The sequence below is a fragment of the Hemiscyllium ocellatum genome, chromosome 8, assembly GCF_020745735.1.
Source record: "Hemiscyllium ocellatum isolate sHemOce1 chromosome 8, sHemOce1.pat.X.cur, whole genome shotgun sequence".
Lineage (NCBI taxonomy): Eukaryota > Metazoa > Chordata > Chondrichthyes > Orectolobiformes > Hemiscylliidae > Hemiscyllium > Hemiscyllium ocellatum.
The window spans coordinates 72521282-72542427 of record NC_083408.1 but is presented as its reverse complement, the minus strand read 5'-3'; the positions used below and the strand labels follow the sequence as shown (position 1 = coordinate 72542427).

The following is a 21146-nucleotide window of genomic DNA, read 5'->3' as shown; positions in this document are numbered from 1 at the left end:
TGACTATGACTTAATTTCTGTGCTCTATCTGTGAAAAATAGCTTCAACTTCATGTCTCAGACTGTTCACTCATCATTTGATGACAAAGGTGGATAGCAGGTCAGTTTGCAATAGCATTTTACCAAACAGACAGGCAGGGAGAACAAAGCAAGCCAGTCAGCATCAGGAGGTGGAGATGATGCCATTTCGGATGTAACCCTTCATCAGTCCTGAAGCAGGGTTACATGTGAAATGGCGACTTCTCTACCTTCTGATGCTGCCTGGCTTGGTGTGCTCTTCCGGCCTCCTGCTTGTCTACTTTGGATTCCAGCATCTGCAGTTTTTTTTGTCTCTAACCATGTTACCAAACAGGACAAAGAAAGATCCGCAAGTGGCTTTAAAGATTGTAGGTTGAGAGTCAGTTTCTTAAAAAAAATAATTAGGGAATTGCTAGTTTTTGGGCAGGGGAGGGATAGGAAGAAGAGGAGGAACTGCCATGGCTTTTACTAACCCACTCAAAGTATAACATCAATCCTTATTTCAGGATTGATTTATCACAGACTTGACTGCACATGATATATAAGTACATTGCCAACTTTGGCTCAATCACTTGAAACACATTGCATCTCTTCAACCAAGCCAACTATTTCAAAATGGCTTAAAGCAGAATTATATGGCACAGGACATGTTTAGAAGCTTGAATTTTTGACTACTGTAGCCACTTTAATCGCAGAGTGTACCCAATTCCTTTTCCTTTTCCAGTAGGATGTAGCTCAATTTAGGATGCCGGCGTATAAGTTCTCGAGCAGATGCCAGTCCAACAATTCCTCCTCCAACAATGGCCACATCACAAGAACTATAAAAAAGGAGATGTAATCGATCATTAACAAACATTCACATTTTTCAAATACAAACATGTTTGAAACTCAAGCCTCTTCATGGATATATTGTAACAACAGGCTTGGTTTGAAGAAAATTTTACAATGTATTTCACGCACCATTCAAATTACATCCACATATCAGCTACTGTATATAAAACATGCTTGTTAAACCCCAATTCATGAATTCTGATAAATGATCCCAATATTTTAAATATGCAAGTAACTCAATGCCCAAGATTAATCTTGGCGCACAAGTGGGCGGCACGGTGGCACAGTGGTTAGCGCTGCTGCCTCACAGCGCCAGCGACCTGGGTTCAATTCCTGCCTCAGGCGACTGACTGTGTGGAGTTTGCACGTTCTCCCCGTGTCTGCGTGGGTTTCCTCCGGGTGCTCCAGTTTCCTCCCGCAGTCACAAAGATGTGTGGGTCAGGTGAATTGGCCATGCTAAATTGCCCGTAGTGTTAAGTAAGGGGTAAATGTAGGGGTATGGGTGGGTGGCGCTTCGGCGGGTCGGTGTGGACTTGTTGGGCCGAAGGGCCTGTTTCCACACTGTAAGTAATCTAATCTAATCTAAGTTACACTGACATAGAACCCAATTTGCAAAACAGCAGCTGATTACTGTAGACGCTGTAAAACTAACACAAAAGTAGGAAAATCACTCTCCCAATGTACATCTTACTCCAATCAGAAAAACAATAACTGCACCACCAGCAATGATCAGATGAAGTTTCCTGTTCTTTTGCAGCCAACTGCATATAACTGGGCATAAAACAAATACATTAAAGATCAAAAAGGTTTGAGCACAAGTTTATTTTGGATACAATAATGTCATGTGCACACACTCTACTCTTTTACTATATGTGGCTGCTGCTGCCAAATGTCTCAAATAATTGCAATGGTCCAGTCTCAGCACAACCCAGCAGGAAGGTGGTAACATACTTGCTTCAGAGTCACAAAATTCAAAGTTCTCTTGCTACTCCAGGGCTTGAACACAAAAATCAAGGCTGACACTTCAATGAGGACAGAGGGAGTGCTATATTGACAGAGGGGCCATCTTTGCATGAGATGGTAACTCAAGGCTTTTATATCTGCTCAGGTGTATGTAAAAAAAAACTGCATAACTTTGAAGAGCGAAGGAGCTCTCATGGGTATCGTAGTCAATATTTATCCCTCAATCAACATCACAAAAACAGATTTTTTGGTCATTATCATGCTGCTGTTACTGCGCACAAATTGATTTCCAGATTTCTTAAGTTACAACACTGACTGCATTTCAAAAGTACTTAATTGGTATTAATGCATTGCAATATGTCTGGTGATCACGAAAAGTCCTAAACAAATGCAAACCATTTGGGTTTTCTCTCAAATCAAAGACTTATCCTATAATTACATTGTTAAAAACATGAGTAAATTAAGCCCAGATATGAAATATAACAGAAAAATAATCTTGTTCCTGATGTTGTACTATTTGATTAATTTGAAAAAACACCAGGACATACACAGTTTTTAACGCATTTTAACAGTCTCAATGGAAGTTGCAATTTTTAATAACGTTCTTTTTTGGGGTAACAGTATTACTGGGAGAATATTAATACATTTGTAGCTCATCCTGGATAACCCTTGAAAAGATGGTAGTGAGCTGCCTTCTTGAAGTGCTAGTCCATCGGATGTGGATTCACGGTGTGGTTGGGAAGAGTCTCAAGTTTTTCACCGAGCATCAGTGAAGAAATAGTAATAATAGTTTCAAATCAGGAAGGCGTGTGGCTCAGAAGGGAACTTGTGGGTAATGATGCTCTACATATTCACTGCTCTAAGTAATAGAGCCTACAGATTTGGAAGGTACTGTCTGGATTTATAGGCAAGCTGCTACGAGTTGTCACTGTGCATTGGTGGTGGAGGGAGTGACTATTCGTGAATGAGGTACCAATAAAATGACTGCTTTTTTCCAGGACGATATGAAACTTCTTGTGTGTGGTGCCATATGTGGGACTTCAATGTCTGGATTAGTGGTGCTGTGCACAGCAGTTCAGGCAGCATCCAAGGAGCAGTGAAATCGACGTTTCGGGCAAAAGTCCTTCATCAGGAATAAAGGCAGTGAGGCTGAAGTGTTGAGAGATAAGCTAGAGGAGGGTGGGGGTGGGGAGAAAGTAGTATAGAGTACAATGGGTGAGTGGGAGAGGGGATGAAGGTGATAGGTCAGGGAGGAGAGGGTGGAGTGGATAGGTGGAAAAGGAGATAGGCAGGTAGGACAGGTCTGGACAAGTCATGGGGACAGTGCTGAGCTGGAAGTTTGGAACTAGGGTGAAGTGGGGGAAGGGGAAATGAGGAAACTGTTGAAGTCCACATTGATGCCCTGGGGTTGAAGTGTTCCAAGGTGGAAGATGAGGCGTTCTTCCTCCAGGCGTCGGGTGGTGAGGGAGCGGCGGTGAAGGAGGCCCAGGACCTCTATGTCCTCGGCAGAGTGGGAGGGAGAGTTGAAATGTTGGCCCACGGGATGGTGTGGTTGATTGGTGCAGATGTCCCGGAAATGTTCCTTAAAGCGCTCTGCTAGGAGGCACCCAGTCTCCCCAATGTAGAGGAGACCGCATCGGGAGCACCGGATACAATAAATGATATTAGTGGATGTGCAGGTAAAACTTTAATGGATGTGGAAGGCTCCTTTATGGCCTTGGACAGAGGTGAGGGAGGAGGTGTGTGCACAGGTTTTACAGTTCTGCGGTGGCAAGGGAAAGTGCCAAGATGGGAGGGTGGGTTGTAGGAGGGGTGTGGACCTGACCAGGTAGTCACGGAGGGAATGGTCTTTAGGGAAGGCGGAAAGGGATGGGGAGGGAAATATATCCCTGGTGGTGGGGTCTTTTTAGAGGTGGCAGACATCTCGGTGGATGATTTGGTTTATGCGAAGGGTTGTAGGGTAGAAGGTGAGCAGCAGGGGCGTTTTGTCCTGGTTATGGTTGGAAGGGTGGGGTCTGAGGGCAGAGGTGCGGGATGTGGACAAGATGCGTTGGAGAGCATCTTTAACCACGTGGGAAGGGAAATTGCGGTCTCTAAAGAAGGAGGCCATCTGGCGTGTTCTATGGTGGAACTGGTCCTCCTGGGAGCAGATACGGCAGTGGCAGAGGAATTGGGAATACGGGATGGCATTTTTGCAAGAGGTAGAGTGGGAAGAGGTGTAATCCAGGTAGCTGTGAGAGTCGGTCATTCTCCTTCAGGGCAAAACATCCCGATAAACAGCTGCCTAAACAGAACGTCAAATGCTGGAAATCTTAAACAAAAACAGAAATTGCTGAAGAAACTCATCACAGATGCTACCAGCACCTGTCATGTTTCTCCAGCCTCTTCTGATTTTGTAACAATAACTAAAATTGCGATTAGTCAACTCCTTCAAACTTTTAAAGATAAATCTAAACCATTTTAGCCAGTACATTATTGAGCACAAGACTGTGCTCCTCTTCTGTGAAATCTCCCTCCCTCCCCTCTCTATAACAATTCACTCTGAGTTACCGAACAACCTCTCAGCAAATACCCCACATCAATCCTGTTCACCTGTGCTTTCCTCGCACAAGGTAATCCGCTCGGAAAACACTGAAAGTCCTGACAAACCGCGAAGCTGCACAACCAAAGAGCCCAGGAATCATCATCGCTGGTAAAATCTAACCGGTCACAACCTTTCACCCGCTACAGGAGCGCATGCGCCGTGATGTAGCCGGACTGCCGGCTGCCGGCACCTGCGCGGTGAGGGGGCTGGCCTGGCGGCTGCTCGCGCCTGCGCCGTGAATGTTGACGGACCGCCGGCTGGCGGCGGCCTGCACCTGCGCGGTGAGGGGGCTGACCCGGCGGCTGCTCGCGCCTGCGCCTTGATGGGGGGGCGCCTCTCGTCGGCCTCAGGACAGGTAGGGCCTTGTTTGGTGTCTAATCCTGGGGCTTGTTGAGAGTTTTCCTGCTGAGCAAAAGAGGGAAATCCAGCACAAATAAAACAACTTCAGATTTGTATTTTGGAGGTGACTGATAGTCCAGCCTCAGTCTAATAAGGGGAGCAAAACCGAAAGAACCGTGGGTGCTGGAAATCAGAAACAAAACATTAATTGCTGGGAAAACTCAGCAGGGTCACTGAACCTGAAACATTAACTCTGCTTTCTTTCCAGACCTGCAGAGTTTTTCTAGCAATTTGATCTGTTGTCCAGTGTTCGGCTCTGTGGCAAGACCTGGCGTCACTTGTTTTCAAACGTAAGAAACAAGGTAATTCTGTCTTTCCTCCTATTTAAGAAGGACGGATTGCACCCGAATTGGAAGGGGACTAATTTACTGGCAGGGAGATTTGCTACAGCTGCTCGGTAGGATTTAAACAAGTAAGAGGGGTGGAGGGGGAGTGGGAAGGTGAGGTGATGGGACTCAGTGAGATAATGAGGAAATAAATTCAATCTGAGACTGGTACAGTTGAGAAAAGAAGTGAGTCAAACAGCAGGGACAAGGCAGAGAATAAGGTGGGACTGATAAATTAAACTGAATTTACTTCAATGCAAGGGGGCCTAACAGGGAAGGCAGATGAACTCAGAGAATGGTTAGGAACAGGGACTGGGAAACCATAGCAATTACAGAAACATGGCTCAGGGATGGACAGGACTAGCAGTTTATACAGAAAGGGTGGTAAGAGAGAGGGGCAATGGTGTTTTTGATAAGGGATAGCATTACAGTGTACTGAGGGAGGATATTCCCAGAAATACATCCAAGGAAGTTATTTGGATGGAACTGAGAAATACGAAAGAGGTGATCACCTTATTGGGATTGTATTAGAGACTCCCCGCCCCCCAGTAGTCAGAGGGAAATTGAGAAACAGATTTGGAAGGAGATCTCAGTTATCTGTAAGAATAATAGGGTGGTTATGATTGGGGATTGCTATAGTGGTAAGGATTTAGACGGAGAGGAATTTAAGTGTGGACAAGAAAACATTCTGATTCAGTATGAGGATGTACCTATGAAAGAAGGTGCAAATCTTGACTTGCTCTTCGACATTTATATAAACAGTTTTGATGTGAGATTAAGAGGTATAGTTAGTAAGTTTTAAGATGACACCAAAATTGGAGACGTAGTGGACAGCAGGATTACAATGGGATCTTGATCAGATGAGCCAATGGGCTGAGGAGTGGCAGATTAGTGTAGATAAATGTGAAGTGCAGCATTTTGGGAAAACAAATCTTAGCAGGACTTATACACTTAATGGTAAGGTCCTTGGAAGTGTTGGTGGACAAAGAGACCTTGGAGTGCAGGTTCGTAGCTCCTTGAAAGTGGAGTCGCAGGTAGATAGAATAGTGAAGAAAGCGTTTGATATGCTTTCCTTTATTGGTCAGGATTTGGAGATTCTGGTGTTGGACTGGGGTGTACAAAGTTAAAAATCACACAACACCAGATTATAGTCCAACAGGTTTAATTGGAAGCACACTAGCTTTTGGAGCGACGTTTCTTCATCAGGTGATTGTGGAGGGCTCGATCGTAACACAGAATTTATAGCAAAAATTTGCAGTGTGATGTAACTGAAATTATATATTGAAAAATTGATCGAGCCCTCCACAATCACCTGATGAAGGAGCATCGCTCCGAAAGCTAGCGTGCTTCCAATTAAACCTGTTGAACTATAACCTGGTGTTGTGTGATTTTTAACTTTATTGGTCAGAGTATTGAGTACAGGAGTTGGAGGTCATGTTGTGGCTGTATAGGACATTGGCTAGGCCACTTTTGGAATATTGGACTATCAGAAGGATGTTGTGAAACCTGAAGGGTTCAGAAAAGATTTACAAGGATGTTACCAGGTTGGAGGATTTGAGCTTTAGAGAGAGATTGTATAGGCTGGGGCTGTTGCTGGAGCGTCAGAGGCTGAGATGTGACCTTATAGAGGTTTATAAAATTATGAGGGGCATGGATAGTGTAAACAGACAAGGTCTTTTCCCTGGGGTGAGGGAGTCCAGAACTAAAGGGCATAGGTTTAGGGTGAGGGGGAAAGATTTAAAAAGAGATTTAATGGGCAACGTTTTCACGAGGGTGGTGCATATGTGGAATGGGCTGCCAGGGGAAATGGGGTGCAGGCTAATACAATTACAACATTCAAAAGGCATTTGGATGGGTATATGAATAGGAAGGGTTATGGTCTGGGGACTGGCAGGTGGGTATAGATTGGGTTGGGATGTCTGATTAGCGTGGACGAGTTGGACCGAAGGGTCTGTTTCCGTGCTGTACACCTCTATGACTCTTTCCAACTCGCAGTGGCATCACATTTGTCATACAAGTGATTGAAAGCATAAATCTTGAACCTGGTTTTTAATAAATATGCGGCTATTCTAATCCGTCTTATTTTTTTTGTGGCTTCAGAAAATCTATCAAGATGCTGGTTCTGAAGACAATGACATCCTTCATGGCTGTGCAGTGTGTACGTTCTCGTGTTTGCCACAGAAATTTTTGGGGATGGTTAAATGCTGTTTTCAACAAGTAAGTTTAAGGTAAATGATAATTTACCACTTTGAAATCATTTCCTAATGTACATAGTAATGGTACATTTCCTTTCAAATAGGGTGGATTATGATCGTATAAAGGATGTTGGTCCTGACAGAGCTGCATCCGAGTGGTTACTTCGTTGTGGTGCTAGTGTGCGTTACAAAGGCTTTGATAAATGGCAGAAAGATTACAATCACCTACCCACTGGCCCATTGGAGAAATTCAAAATTGAAAGAATTGATGCCACTGAATCATGCATTATGTTCAAAGGATTTGACTACCTGGGTATTGTATCTTAAGTAATAGTTCATTTCTAACAGTTTGCGAATAGTTTTGAACAACATTTCTAATGGCTTTTGGAATACGGGAAGTTAAAATGAGACACCTATAACATCTTATGTCAGCATGCACTGTCACCGTTTTGTTATAAATTGCTATAATCACAATTATAATGGAAACTCCACATGGCTTGGTAAGGGTGGACGCTAGGAAATTGTTTCCGTTAGGCGAGGAGACTAGGACCCGTGGACACAGCCTTAAAATTAGAGGGGGTCAATTCAGAACAGAAATGCGGAGACATTTCTTCAGCCAGAGCGTGGTGGGCCTGTGGAATTCATTGCCGCAGAGTGCAGTGGAGGCCGGGATGCTAAATGTCTTCAAGGCAGAGATTGATAGATTCTTGATGTCTCGAGGAATTACGGGCTACGGGGAGAATGTGGGTAAGTGGAGTTGAAATGCCCCTCAGCCATGATTGAATGGCGGAGTGGACTCGATGGGCCGAATGGCCTTACTTCCACTCCTATGTCTTATGGTCTTATAAACATGCATGATTCTAATTGTACCTAATATTAGAGGCAGTGCAACGTATTATTGGCAGGAAGGTTTAATTACAGTGTTATAAGTTTTACATAGTTTCCATTATAACTGGATAAAGGAATAGAATTACAATGAAATTTAGGACATTATGTTTAAATGTATACATTTAAAACTGAATTATATTTGTTCAAACCAGCCCAATATACTCCTTCCTGTTTTATTTAAAAAATGCACTTGGTATTTGAATCCCTGATGGTGACATGATGGCACACTGATTCGTATTTAATTAAAGAGGGATACCAAAGGAATCATAATTAACTTCTTCATTCTTGTTTTTATTCTAATAATTTAAAAGAAGAATGATGTTTAAGTATTTAATTACTGATGCTATCATTGTGGGCATTGGTTTGCAACTGCTGTGTGTAAAAGAATTGAATTAACATTAATTTGAAATTTTGAACTCTGCAAAACCATAAATTAATAACCTTTTTCTAATCCATCCTATTCAAATGTGATGTCAAGAATATTATTCATGTCAACAATCTGATGTAAACCTAGCATCCTCAAAATCATTTTGCCAGGTTTCTCCAGCCTTTGGTTGCTCCCAGAAGTACCTTGCTTGTGTATTCAATTTTAAATTTTGATTATTGGCAGGCTGTTTCCAATAAACAGGACAGTTTCTATTTTCACTTTTGGAAATATCATGGTTACACTGCTGAAACTGGACATGTAGAGATCAAGATGGTCAAAAGTCTGAAATTAGATGAATTGTCAAGAGTAGGGCAGGACTCATACATTTAATGGTAAGGTCCTGGGGTGTGTTGCTGAACAAAGAGACCTTGGAGTGTAGGTTCATAGTTCTTTGAAAGTGGAGTTGCAGGTCGATAGGATAGTGAAGAAGGCATTTGGTATGTTTTCCTATTTTGGTCAGAGCATTGAGTATAGGAGTTGGGGCATCATGTGGCTGTACAAGACATTGGTTAAGCCATTTTTGGAATATTATGTGCAATTCTGGCCTCCCTTCTATCAGAAGGATGTTGTTAAACTTGGAAAAAGTTCAAAAAAGATTTACAAGGATGTTGCCAAGGTTGGAGGGTTTGTACCAAAAGGAGCTGCTGAATAGGGTGGGGCTGATTTTCCAGAGCGTCAGTGGCTGAGGGGTGACCTCATAGAAATTTATAAACTCATGAGGGGCATGGATAGGGTAAACAGAGAACGTCCTTTCCATGGGTTGGGGAGTTCAGAACTAGAGGACACAGATTTAGTGATGTAAAAGGTATCTAAGGGGCAACTTTTTCATGCAAAAGATGGTGTGTGTATGGACTGAGCTGCTAGGGGAAGTGATGGAGGCTGGTACAATTACAACATTTAAAAGGTATTTGGATATGGGCCAAGTACTGGCAAATGGGACTAGATTAGGTTAGGATATCTGGTCGGCATGGATGGGTTAGACCGAAGGGTCTGTTTCCGTGCTGTACATCTCTATGACTCTGTGAGTTGTGAAACTGAAGGAAATTACATAGGTATGGATAGGTGAGTCCATGGAGAGAATTAAAAACAAATGTGAGAATCTAAAATTGAGTATTGCTTAACCATGAGCCAGTGTAGGTTAGCAAGCAAGGAGAAGGTAGCTGAACAGGTCTTAAGGTATGTAAGGACATGGTAGCAGATTTTCAGATATTTTTAAGTTTACAAATGTTAATGTGAGATTAGTCTGATCTAGAGGTAACAAAGAAATGTACGAACAATGATAAACTTGAACAATTAAGAGGATCAAATCAGTCAATGTTAAGGAGGTGTCAGTAAGCATCAAAAGGTTGGCCAACTCTATTCTTAAAATTTACCAATTTCCTTTTGGGAGCAACCAAAATATATTTGTTTATGCTATTATATTGAATGATCTGTCTGAAAGGTTCCAGTTGAAGACTTACAATTAAATGTAAAATCTATATGGCAAGAAAACTGTGAAGTAAACAATTCTAAATAAAATTCTCATTATTTTGTTATGAGGATGTGGGTGTACCTTTAAGAGAGTTAAGTGGCAGAACTACCAGACACAGCACCAAGTGTTCTCAATAAGACAACAATGTAACCCAGGGTCGAACAACTTGATTAGTTCGTTGTCTGGAGACAAAAACAAATTTGAATTCGGCCAATCAGTTTAAATTATGCCCCGAAAAAAATACCAATTTCCAATTAAGTTTGAATTGAATATATTGACAATTTTAAATGCCAGTGACACAATCCGATGCTCTGGGTATAAGACCAGCAGGGGGGGAACGATTGAACAGTTGAGAGGAGAACTGCCAAGTCCTAGCATGTAACAGACTGCTTGAAATAGAAATCTCTCTTTAAAAGTACTTTTTTGATCAGTAACCTGTGATGCAGAAATTCCTAACAAGGAGAAAAGAAGACACAGGAAGATCCAGCTGCCTGGTTTTGAGATAAGTGTTGTTTTGTAGATCTTAATTGGAAGTTTTATCAGACGAGTATTATAGAAAGGAAAGTAAAAGAAATGTTAGAGAAAGAAATTGTAAATAGTGGCTAGTTAATTATTCTTTAAGAAATAAAGTTGTTAATTTTTACTTTACATAGTTCTTGGCCACTCAAAGTTTTACAGATTACTGCATGGGATAAATCTTTTCTGTGTTGGTTTTAAATTAAGCAGGAGAATTTACTTCGTGTTGCAACAATTTTAATTTGCTTGTAGTATCTTGCAAGCTCTTGGAAAGTGTTTTTTTTAAAACCTAGCTACTCTTATATCAGGATCGCAATTTGGAATACTTATTTGGAGCATTATTGATTGATTTGAAAATAGTTACTAGTTCTTTGCAAAGGTTTTGGTTCTTCCTGAGTAACTATAGTCATGTCAGTCACAATAAGCCAAATCGTCCCTACCTCCCCCCCCCCCCCCCCCCCCCCCCCATTTCCTGACCTTTCCCCATCTCATTCCCTTACTAATCAAAAAGCTTTCTATTTCAGCCTTCAATATTTTTAATATCTCAACATCAACAGTTCACCACAGTGAAGAACTCCATAATTCACTGAGAGAAGAACTTTCTTCACATATGTCTTAATTGTGCAACCTCTTATTCTGAGATGATGTCCTCTGATCCTAGACTCTCCCACAAAGGGAAACAACATTTCTACATCTGTCCTCTTAGATTCCCTAAGAATATAATATATTTCAATAAGGTTCTAAATTCCAATGAATGAAGGTCCATCCTACTCAGCCTCTCCTCTAAATTTGGCATCAGCCTGGTGAACCAACTCTGAACTGCCTAAAGTGCCAGTTCATCATTCCTTGGAATCGGAGCTCAAAACTATTCACAGTATTCCAGCTATGGTCTGATTAGTACTGTATACAGTTTTAGCAAAACCTCCCAATTTTTCTCTTTCATTCACATTAAAAGTCTACATTCCAATTGTCTTTCCTATTACCCGATGAATTTGGATGTTAGCTTTTTAAAATTTTATGATGAGGACTCCTAGCTCCCTCTGTTCCATATGCATTTTCAGTCTTTTTTTATTTAAATAACATTTAGCTTCTGTATTCTTCCTGCCAAAGTGAATGACTCAGCATTTCTCCCCCATTACACCTGCCAAGTTTTTGCCCACTCATTTAACCTCTCTATATCCTGTGATAGACCCTTTGTGTCATCCTCAACATTGGCCTTTGCAACTATTTTTGTGTGGTCCACAAACTTGGTTATAGAATTTTACTTTTCACATCCAAGTCATTATTATATATTGTAAAATATTGTGGCTCCAGCAATAATCCCTTTGGCACACCACAGATTGCCATCATGGAAATGTTCCCTACTCTCTGTCTTCTATTAGTGAATTCTTTTATCTGTGCTAATACACTACCTCCAACACCATGGACTCTTGTCAAGGAGTCAATTGAGTGGTACATTACTAAATGTCTTCTGAAAATCCAAATATATTACAATCATTGCTGCCCCTTTATCTGTCCTGGTTGTTACCACTTCAGAGTGTTCTCGTATTTTTTTGGCATGATTTCCGTTTATGAAGCCATGCTGACTCTATTTAATTATATTATATACTTCTGAATACCTGACTTTTATATTCTGTATAGTAGACTTTATTTTCCCAAGAACAGATATTAACCAAACTGGCCTTAGTTACCTGTTCATTTTTTTGTCTTTTTACCTTCATAAATAAAGATGTTACATTTGCAGTTATCCATTCTCTGGATTTTTTCCAGAATTTAAAAAATTCTTGGACAATTAGTACCAATGCTATTAATGTCTACCACTGTAAAGACTGATGCAAAATATTTATTCAACTCATCTGCCATTTTCCTGGTTCTTTGTTAGAATTTCCCCAGCCTAATTCTCCAAGAAGCCCCTGTTCACTTTGGCTTCTGTCTTCCTTTTTGTTTATTTAAAGAAGCTCTTGCTGTTCATCTTACTATTACTTGCAAGTTTACCTCAAAGTTTATTTTCTCCGTCTTCATTTTTGTTTGGTCAGCTTTTGTTAGTTCATGAAACTTGTCCAATACTCTGGCTTAATAAGTGAATTCTTTGGCTACAAATACAACTTCCTTGGCCATCATGGTTGGGGCTTGAACCCAGAGCTGCTGATTGAGAGGAAGAGATGATACTAATTGCACCACAAATCCTCTATGAAATGCAGTGACTATCACTTGTATTTATTTCCCTCTTTGATCTACTTCTGATCTAAAAGCATCACCACTGTCTCTTCTCTGTAGTACCTGATGCTATCTGCTTCTGTTACTCCCCAGCAGTTTTGCAAAGTCTATTTTAGGGTGTTTTATGTAGTAATTTTGTCCTAAGACTATACATAAGTGTTGGTTATCTATCCTAACTGTTTCCAGAATTCCTCAGAATGCAGAACACATTCAGTACTTCCAGTCGGCATCCCTCCTCCCTGCCACTTCTTTTTTCCTCTCTCCACCTCCACTAATTCTTATTGTTTCCATATTTAACTCTTTTCAGTTACTCTGACTCAAATACTGCTATTTCTTTGTAACCCAAAATTAGCACAATTCTTCCACTTTATGCAATGCCTGAGACCTCCTGTTGCATTAGGTTTCCTCAGCTACAGCTTCTTACTGTTGCTACGAGGACCCTTACTTCACAATACAAGACCTTGCAAGTCCCAGCCTCAGCCTTGTCTCGAGTGCTGGCAGAAGCCAACAGTCATGTTTAATATATTTAAACAAATAGAGAAAAATGTCATGACTAATCGTGCGTGCCCGATACTTAAAATCAAATGTGGTAAAAATGTTCTCAGTGTAAAGAAGTATAAGAATTTTTTGGCAGATTTGTAAAAGGCCTTGTGTAAGGTTTGTCATGTGTTTATTTCATTGTAGATTATCTGGAGCATGTTGAAGAAATTAAATTCCAAAGGTGTATATACATTCAAGATGAGTGCCTTGAGAGATTATGCAGGATACAAAATTTGCAAAAGAGCCTTCAATGGCTGGAAATTATTTCCTGTGGAAATGTCACAGACCGGGGAATTCTATCACTTCACCTTCTTAAGTAAGTATTTTGGGAGAAACAAAATACTGTTACAAGGTAGTAACATTTAAAAAGTTAAATATGTTGGCATCGTGTCTTCGTTACAAGGCATTTTACTTCAGTTAGCCAACAAAAAATTGAGTGAAGTTATAATAAGTGCTTGATATACAGCTAAATAATGAATCAACAATTCTAAGGGTAAAAATTATTTTAGTCAACTAATTTAACAGATTATACCTAATCCCAAATTCATTACAGTATTTGAACTTTGAGTTCTCATTGATGGAATTCTGATTAAAGTTCCTGAAAATGCAGCAAAATGTCAAGCTTCCTTCTATTCCCAGCAAGCTAGGGAAGTGATTGCTTGGCCCCTTTTTGAGATACTTGTCTCATCAATAGCCACAGGTGAGATGCCGTAAGAGTGGAAGTTGGCTAACGAAAAGTGATAAGGAAAAGCCAAGAAACTACAGACTGATAAGCCTGACTTAAGTGGTGGACAAGTTATTGGAGGGGATACCGATGGACAGAATTTAGAGTCATAGAGATGTACAACATGGAAACAGCCCCTTCAGTCCAACCGTCCATGCTAACTAGATATCCCAACCCAATCTAGTCCCACCTGCCAGCACGGGCCCATAACCCTCCAAATCCTTCCTATTCATATTCCCATCCAAATGTCTCTTAAATGTTGCAGTTGTACGAGCCTCCACCACTTCCTCTCATGGCAACTCATTCCATACAAGTACCACTCTCTGTGTGAAATAATTGCCTCGCAGGTCTCTCTTATATCTTTCCCCTCCCACCCTAAACCTATACCGTCTAGTTCTGGGTATAGGTTTAGGGTGGGAGGGGAAAGATATAAGAGAAAAGACTCCAGAGAAAAGACTTTGCCTATTTACTCTATCCATGGCCCTCATAATTTTGTAAACCTCTATAAGGTCATTCCTCAGCCTCCGACGCTCCAGGGAAAACAGCCCCAGCCTGTTCAGCCTCTCCCTATAGCTCAAATCCTCCAACCCTGGCAATATCCTTGTAAATCTTTTCTGAACCCTTTCAAGTTTTACAACATCTTTCCAATAGGAAGGAGACCGGAATTGCATGCAATATTCCAACAGTGGCCTAACCAATATTCTGTACAGCCGCAACATGACCTTTCAACTCCTGTACTCAATACTCTGACCAATAAAGGAGAGCATTCTGAATGCCTTCCTCACTACCTTATCTACTTACGACTCCACTTTCAAGGAGCTATGAACCTGCACTCCAAGGTCTCTTTGTTCAGCAACACTCCCTAGGACCTTACCATTAAGTGTATAAGTCCTGCTAAGGTTTGCTTTCCCAAAATGCAGCACCTCACATTTATCTGAATCAAACTCCATCTGCCACTTCTCATCCTATTGGCCCATCTGGTCAAGATCTGAGGTAACCCTCTTCGCTGTCTACTACACCTCCAATTTTGGTGTTATCTGAAAACTTACTAACCGTACCTCTTATACTCGCATCTAAATCATTTATGTAAATGACTGAAAGTAGAGGACCCAGCATCGATCCTTGTGGCATCCACTGGTCACAGACCTCCAATCTGAAAAACAACATGTGAACATAGGATATATGGTTAGTAAGTTTGCAGATGGTGGGTAGTGGTCAGCAAGAAAGTTGCCTCGGAGTACAACGGAACCTTGATCAGATGGGCTAATGGGCTGAGGAGTGGTAGATGGAATTTAATTTAGATAAACGTGAGATGCTTCATTTTGGAAAGGTAAAGCAGGGCAGGACTTATACACTTCATGGTAAGGTCCTGGGGAGTGTTGCTGAAAAAAAGAGACCTGGAGCGTGGATTCATAGCTCTTTGAAAATGGAGTCGCAGGTGGACAGAATAGTGAAGAGGCTTTTGGTGTGCTTGCCTTTATTGGTCAGTTACGAGATCCTGTTATGGCTGTACAGGACATTGGTTTGACCACTTTTGAAATACTGTGTTCAAATATGGTTTCCCTGCTAAAGGAGGGATGTTGTGAAACTTGAAAGGGTTCAGAAAAGATTTACAAGGATGTTGTCAGGGTTGAAGGGTTTGAGCCGCAGGGTAGGGGTGAATAGCCTGGTGCTATTTTTTTCCTGGAGTGTCGGAGGCTGAGGTTTATAAAATCATGAAGGGCATGGATAGGTTAAATAGACAAGATCTTTTCCCCAGGGTGGGGAGTCAAGGATTTAAAAGAGACCTAAGGGGCAACCTTTTCACACAGAGGATTGTGTGTCTATGGACTGAGCTGCCAGAGGAAGTGGTGAAGACTGGTGCAATTACAATATTTAAAAGACATCTGGATGGGTATATGAATAGGAAAGGTTTAAAGGGATATGGACCAAGCACTGGCAAATGGGGCCAGATTCATTTAGGACATCTAGTTGGCATGGACAAGTTGAACCAAAGGGTCTGTTTCCATGCTGTACAGCTCTATGGCTCTGTGACTGTATGACCTGCTCCACCCACCCAGATGAAATGCTTAATACAACAGCATCAACTTTCGTTTATGTAGCTCCAATTATGTAGAGAATCCCAATGTACTTTGCAGGATGTGAACAGCCAAAAGGATGTCCAAGCCAAAAAGAAAAGTTTGGGAGGGGGGTAAAGAGAGAGAGAGAGCTTGCCAGAGGTGGAATTTACATGGAGGGTGTTAAAGGAGAGGGAATGGAAAGTGTGGTCAAGAGTGGTCAGGAGAGAGAATTCAAGGTTGTGGAATCTTGATAATTAAAGGTATGGCATTTAATAGTAAGGCAAAAATATGCATAAAAGATCAATATCACATGAATGTATGATTTAAAAAGCACAGTTGTTGTGCTGAGATTAAAGAGCTCAGAAAAGCCAAACCATAATGGGATTCAAATACGAGAATTGAAAATTTTATTGAAGCTTTAAAAATGAGAAGCAAATATTTCATGGAAGGGATAGGAATTGTAGATAAGCAAGACTTTGCATAAGAAATTATAAATGAGAATGGCAGACCAGATAAGAAATCTGTTCTGAAGAACTCATACAGACTTGAAACAACTCTTTCTCTCTCCAGATGCTGCCAGATCTGCAAAGTTTCTCCTGCATGCTGTTTGTTTCAGGTTTCCAGCATCCATAATATTTTGCCTTTTATTACTGCAGTGATGATAGTTTAGAATAACCAGTGATCACTACATTTTGATGTTTTTAACTTATTCATGAAATGTGAACATTCCTAATTGTCTGTGAGTTATGCCTTGAACCATTGCAACCTGTATTGTACGCCCAAGTGCTATAAGGCAGGGTGTTCCATGGTTTTGACTCAGCAATGATGAGAATGGGTGATGTATTTTGTCTAAAGTATTTTAGTAACCATATCCTTTATATAATACTGGTATTACTATTACAGCGTCAAACAGAATGATCTAATATGAACTAGGTCAGTCAAACTGGTTCTTTTTACTAACGTATCCTTCCAGTCAGACTTGATTGATGGTTTATGTAATACATGATGCTCCTTGCATTTTCGTTCAGGATCGTGAAGCTGGGGTCATATTCCAATCTTGTTAGGGAACAACTAGGTTTGAATTCATTGTCTTGATTGGCCAATTAATGGCCTGTGTGTATACCTCCCTCTAATTAAGGTAGGCAGGTTCTCGAAGCTAGAGAGCCAATCAGAGGCTCCTCAGCAGGGAAGAAGTGAAAATGGAGGGCAAAAGAAAAAGAAGGCACAAAATATAAAATATTTCAACTGAAAATGGCCAATGCTGCTGTACCATTATTCTCCCGAAGAGAGGTTTAAAGCCAGGTAGGCTGTTAAAGGAATGGGAAGTGCATGATGGGCATCCTGGCTTTGTCCTTGTAGTGACCTCCAAACAGTTGCATTTGAAATTACACAGCTACCTTAGCCACCGCTTTTAGGTGAGATTTGATCCCCAATATGGCTTTGTTAAATGACTAAGAGTTTCATGCTGCCAATAAACCAGCACACATCAGGGAGTGAATTTGCATGCCCACCTACTTCAGTTCCCTACTCCATGTTAAGATGAAAATTGTGCCAATGGTCTCATTTGCTTGCTCAACTTCGTCAGGTACTTAAATTGAAACCAGTGAATACAAATAAGTCCTCAAAACCATTAGTAATATGGAAAATCCTGAAGGTGGTACAATTCAAGCCATTCTGTATCTATTTCAATGAAAGGAACGCTACTTTGATTCTGTCAAAGGAAGAAATAGCACTAGCTATGATTCGTCAGTTATTTTAAGACATTTAAGATCCAGGTTTGGGATAACTTTGAAAATAGATGTCACAGCTTTCATAATTAGGACATGCACTAAGTGCACTAAGTCCACCAGGTGGCAGTGGACGTGATCCATATAGACTTCAGTAAGGTGTTCGACAAGGTTCCCCATGGGAGACTGGTTAGCAAGGTTAGATCTCGTGGAATACAGGGAAAACTAGCCATTTGGATACAGAACTGGCTGAAAGGTAGATGACAGAGGGTGGTGGTGGAGGATTGTTTTTCTGACTGGAGGCCTGTGACCAATGGAGTGCCACAAGAATCGGTGCTGGGTCCACTACTTTTCATCATTTATATAAATGATTTGGATGTGAGCATAAGAGGTATAGTTAGTAAGTTTGCAGATGACACAAAAATTGGATGTGTTGTGTACATCAAAGAAGGTTACCTCAGAATACAACAGGATCCTGATCAGATAGGCCAGTGGGTGGCAGATGGAGCTTAATTTAGATAAATACGAGGTGCTGCATTTTGGAAAAGCAAATCTTAGCAGGAGTTATACACTTAATGGTAAGGTCCCAGGGATTTTTGCTGAACAAAGAGACCTTGGAGTGCAGGTTCATAACTCATTGAAAGTAAAGTCGCAGATAGATAGGGTAGTGAAGAAGGCGTTCGGTATGCTTTCCTCTATTGGTCAGAGTTTTGAATACAGAAGTTGCGGCTGTACAGGGCATTGGTTATTCCACTATTGAAGTATTGCATGCAATGTTGTGAAACTTGAAAGGGTTCAGAAAAGGTTTTCAAGAGTGTTGCCATGGTTGGAGGATTTGAGCTATAGGGAAAGATTGACTGGGCTAGGGCTGTTTTTCCTGGAGCATTGAAGGCTGGGGGATGATTTTAGGTTTAGGGTGACAGGGGAAAGATATAAAAGAGACCTAAGGCAACTTTTCACACATAGGGTGGTACATGTATGGAATGAGCTGCCAGAGGAAGTGGTGGAGGATGATACAATTGCAACACTTAAAAGGCATCTGAATGGACATATGAATAGGAAGGGTTTGGAGGGATATGGGCCGGGTGCTGCCAGGTGGGACTAGATTGGGTTGAAATATCTGGTCGGCGTGGACGAGTTGGACCGAAGGGTCTGTTTTCGTGCTGTACATCTGACTCTAGGGTGACAGGTTTGTTAATGCTAGTAGTTGAGTAATTGCTGTAATGTATTTGCATTGTACACAGGATGTTGAAACCATTTGGGCTGCTACAAAGGGGCTGATATGTACAGTATTCACAGTACCATATTTAAGCAGTTTAGGATCTAAGTAGAAATCTCAATAAGTATAAAGGTCAATTGGCCCAATCTGGTGTTAATGTTTATCCTGTGTACTAATCCTGCTTCCAATCCCCTGATTCCCTTTATCATCTATTTGATCTTACAGATTGATATTATTTTTCCTTCAATCACTTAGTCTGCTCAGACATACTACAGTCTCTGTGAAGCAAAAGTGCACTGATAATTTACACATACCAACACGCACCATCAAACTAAGTGAGAAAATTGTTTTGCAATCACAATGTTCTAATAAATGATATTCTGTTATATCATGAAATGTTTCTTAGAAGGTATTTTAATGCAGTATTTAATTTTGGAGCTGATAAAATTAAGTATTGATTTGAAGTACAGGGAAATGTTTGAATGTCACTTTTTTTCTGTACCAAGTGTTAAATCTTGTTTTCCTCATCTTGCTGCAGAAACCTAAGATATTTGTTTCTGAGTGATCTTCCTGGCGTAGAAGAAAAAGAAAAAACACTTCAGATTTTGATAAGAGCTTTACCTAACTGCGAAATTAAAGTTGATCTTTAGTAAAACTACAACTTACAAATTTATGTATAGTTTAAATACAATGCTACTTTGGAATAAGGATCACAAAAATATTATCTGTAAAAAGGTAGGCTCATGCTTTTGCAGTCGTTAGATATCAGAATGTGTTAGCCACAAGTGCTTTATTCTCATTTGTCAAATTAGATATGAGCCTTTATCTTGAAAAGACTTGATCTATAGTAATTATTCATTTATTAGTGCTATAAAAATCCATGAATCAAGATTGTAAAAATTTCAATAGTATTTAAAGTACATCAATTATAATCGAAAATGTTCAAACATCAGTTCTATTCATTTTGTAGTATGAAAGAAACCTTCCCTATTAGTCATTATTTCAAAATACTTTGGTTTAAAATGTGCATACAGTTACCAGGAGACTGCATTATTTTTACTTTCTGTAGTTTGTATTTATAATAATTTACATTTCTGATACGGAGCGGCATACACTTGCTGTTAGGTATAAATGAACTGGATGTGCAATTTATTCCAGTATTAACAGATTTGTGGCTAAATATACAACATAACTTCATTGATTTAAAAATCGCCATTTAAGTATTGCAGATTTTGTAATCTATTTGCAGGTTATAATTTCAGCTATTCATAAGTATACATTTACAACAATGATACCTCATTAAAGGTATAAACCAATGATTTTACAAAAGTTATGATCTTACAGTAGTCACACCTGCAGTTTGTTTTAGTTGTTTGATTCAAATATGTTAGATTAACTTTTCAGTGCTAATTCTTAATTTGTGTATTTTTTAAATGTTGTACCTGTTTATTTTATTCGTATCAAAATTGTCAAGCTAAATCACTCCTGTGTACAAATACATAGTAAGCAGAACACTGAATTTTGCATGTTAAGAACTGTCATTTATTTGCAGTCTTGATTCATTAACTGATAAGTATTTGATTTTAAATCTATGTGCGTCCAAACTGAATTATTTTAATTTAGGTTATCTGCTGGACTAAACAGCTCATTCTGACTACATTGAGAATTGTGCTAGAGTTGGAATCTAAATGGAGCAAGAATGTAAAGAAGTGAAAATTTTCAGAGCAGGGTATTTTAAGGAATTGGTTGAAATGGGTGGTTTAAGAAGGACTCATGCCCGAAACATCGATTCTCCTGCTCCTTGGATGCTGCCTGACCTGCTGCGCTTTTCCAGCAACACATTTTCAGCGCAGGTTTAAGAACTCACCAGAAATGCAAACCACACTACTCAAAAATAATTTCATGCAGTCAGGTGAGGTCAGAAGGCATAATATTTGTTTCTTTTAAATTTCTGTGAATCCAATATTTCAATCCCTTAATACACCACTTTAAATCTAAAAAATGTCAGTTAATACATTATTAGACAAAGGCTAAAAAGAATC

The 21146-nt window shown here is 40.3% G+C and overlaps 2 protein-coding genes across 5 annotated transcripts in view; one reads left to right on the top strand and one right to left on the bottom strand.

The window, feature by feature from the left end:
• Nucleotides 1-4539, bottom strand: part of l2hgdh (L-2-hydroxyglutarate dehydrogenase) — a 37212-nt gene extending 32673 nt beyond the window's left edge. The window contains exons 1-2 of the mRNA XM_060828462.1: nucleotides 4404-4539; nucleotides 720-835 (exon numbers count right to left, since the gene is read on the bottom strand). Coding sequence (XP_060684445.1) covers nucleotides 720-835; nucleotides 4404-4498 — 211 coding nt within the window. The 5' untranslated portion in view covers nucleotides 4499-4539. The remainder of the gene's footprint in view (nucleotides 1-719; nucleotides 836-4403) is intronic.
• A 128-nt stretch (nucleotides 4540-4667) lies between these two features.
• On the top strand, nucleotides 4668-20590 carry dmac2l (distal membrane arm assembly component 2 like). Of its 4 annotated transcripts, none has more exons than XM_060828460.1 (6): nucleotides 4719-4750; nucleotides 5003-5096; nucleotides 7221-7337; nucleotides 7420-7628; nucleotides 13519-13690; nucleotides 19643-20590. In XM_060828460.1, exons 3-6 carry the CDS (start codon nucleotides 7234-7236, stop codon nucleotides 19752-19754), a joined length of 597 nt encoding a protein of 198 aa, XP_060684443.1. In that variant the 5' UTR covers nucleotides 4719-4750; nucleotides 5003-5096; nucleotides 7221-7233; the 3' UTR covers nucleotides 19755-20590. The 4 variants fall into 4 exon arrangements, with proteins under 4 accessions (XP_060684442.1, XP_060684443.1, XP_060684444.1 ...); XM_060828461.1 differs by having other exon boundaries at nucleotides 4725-4750; nucleotides 5003-5084; XM_060828459.1 differs by lacking the exon at nucleotides 5003-5096 and having other exon boundaries at nucleotides 4668-4750.
• The last annotated feature ends 556 nt before the right edge of the window (nucleotides 20591-21146 follow it).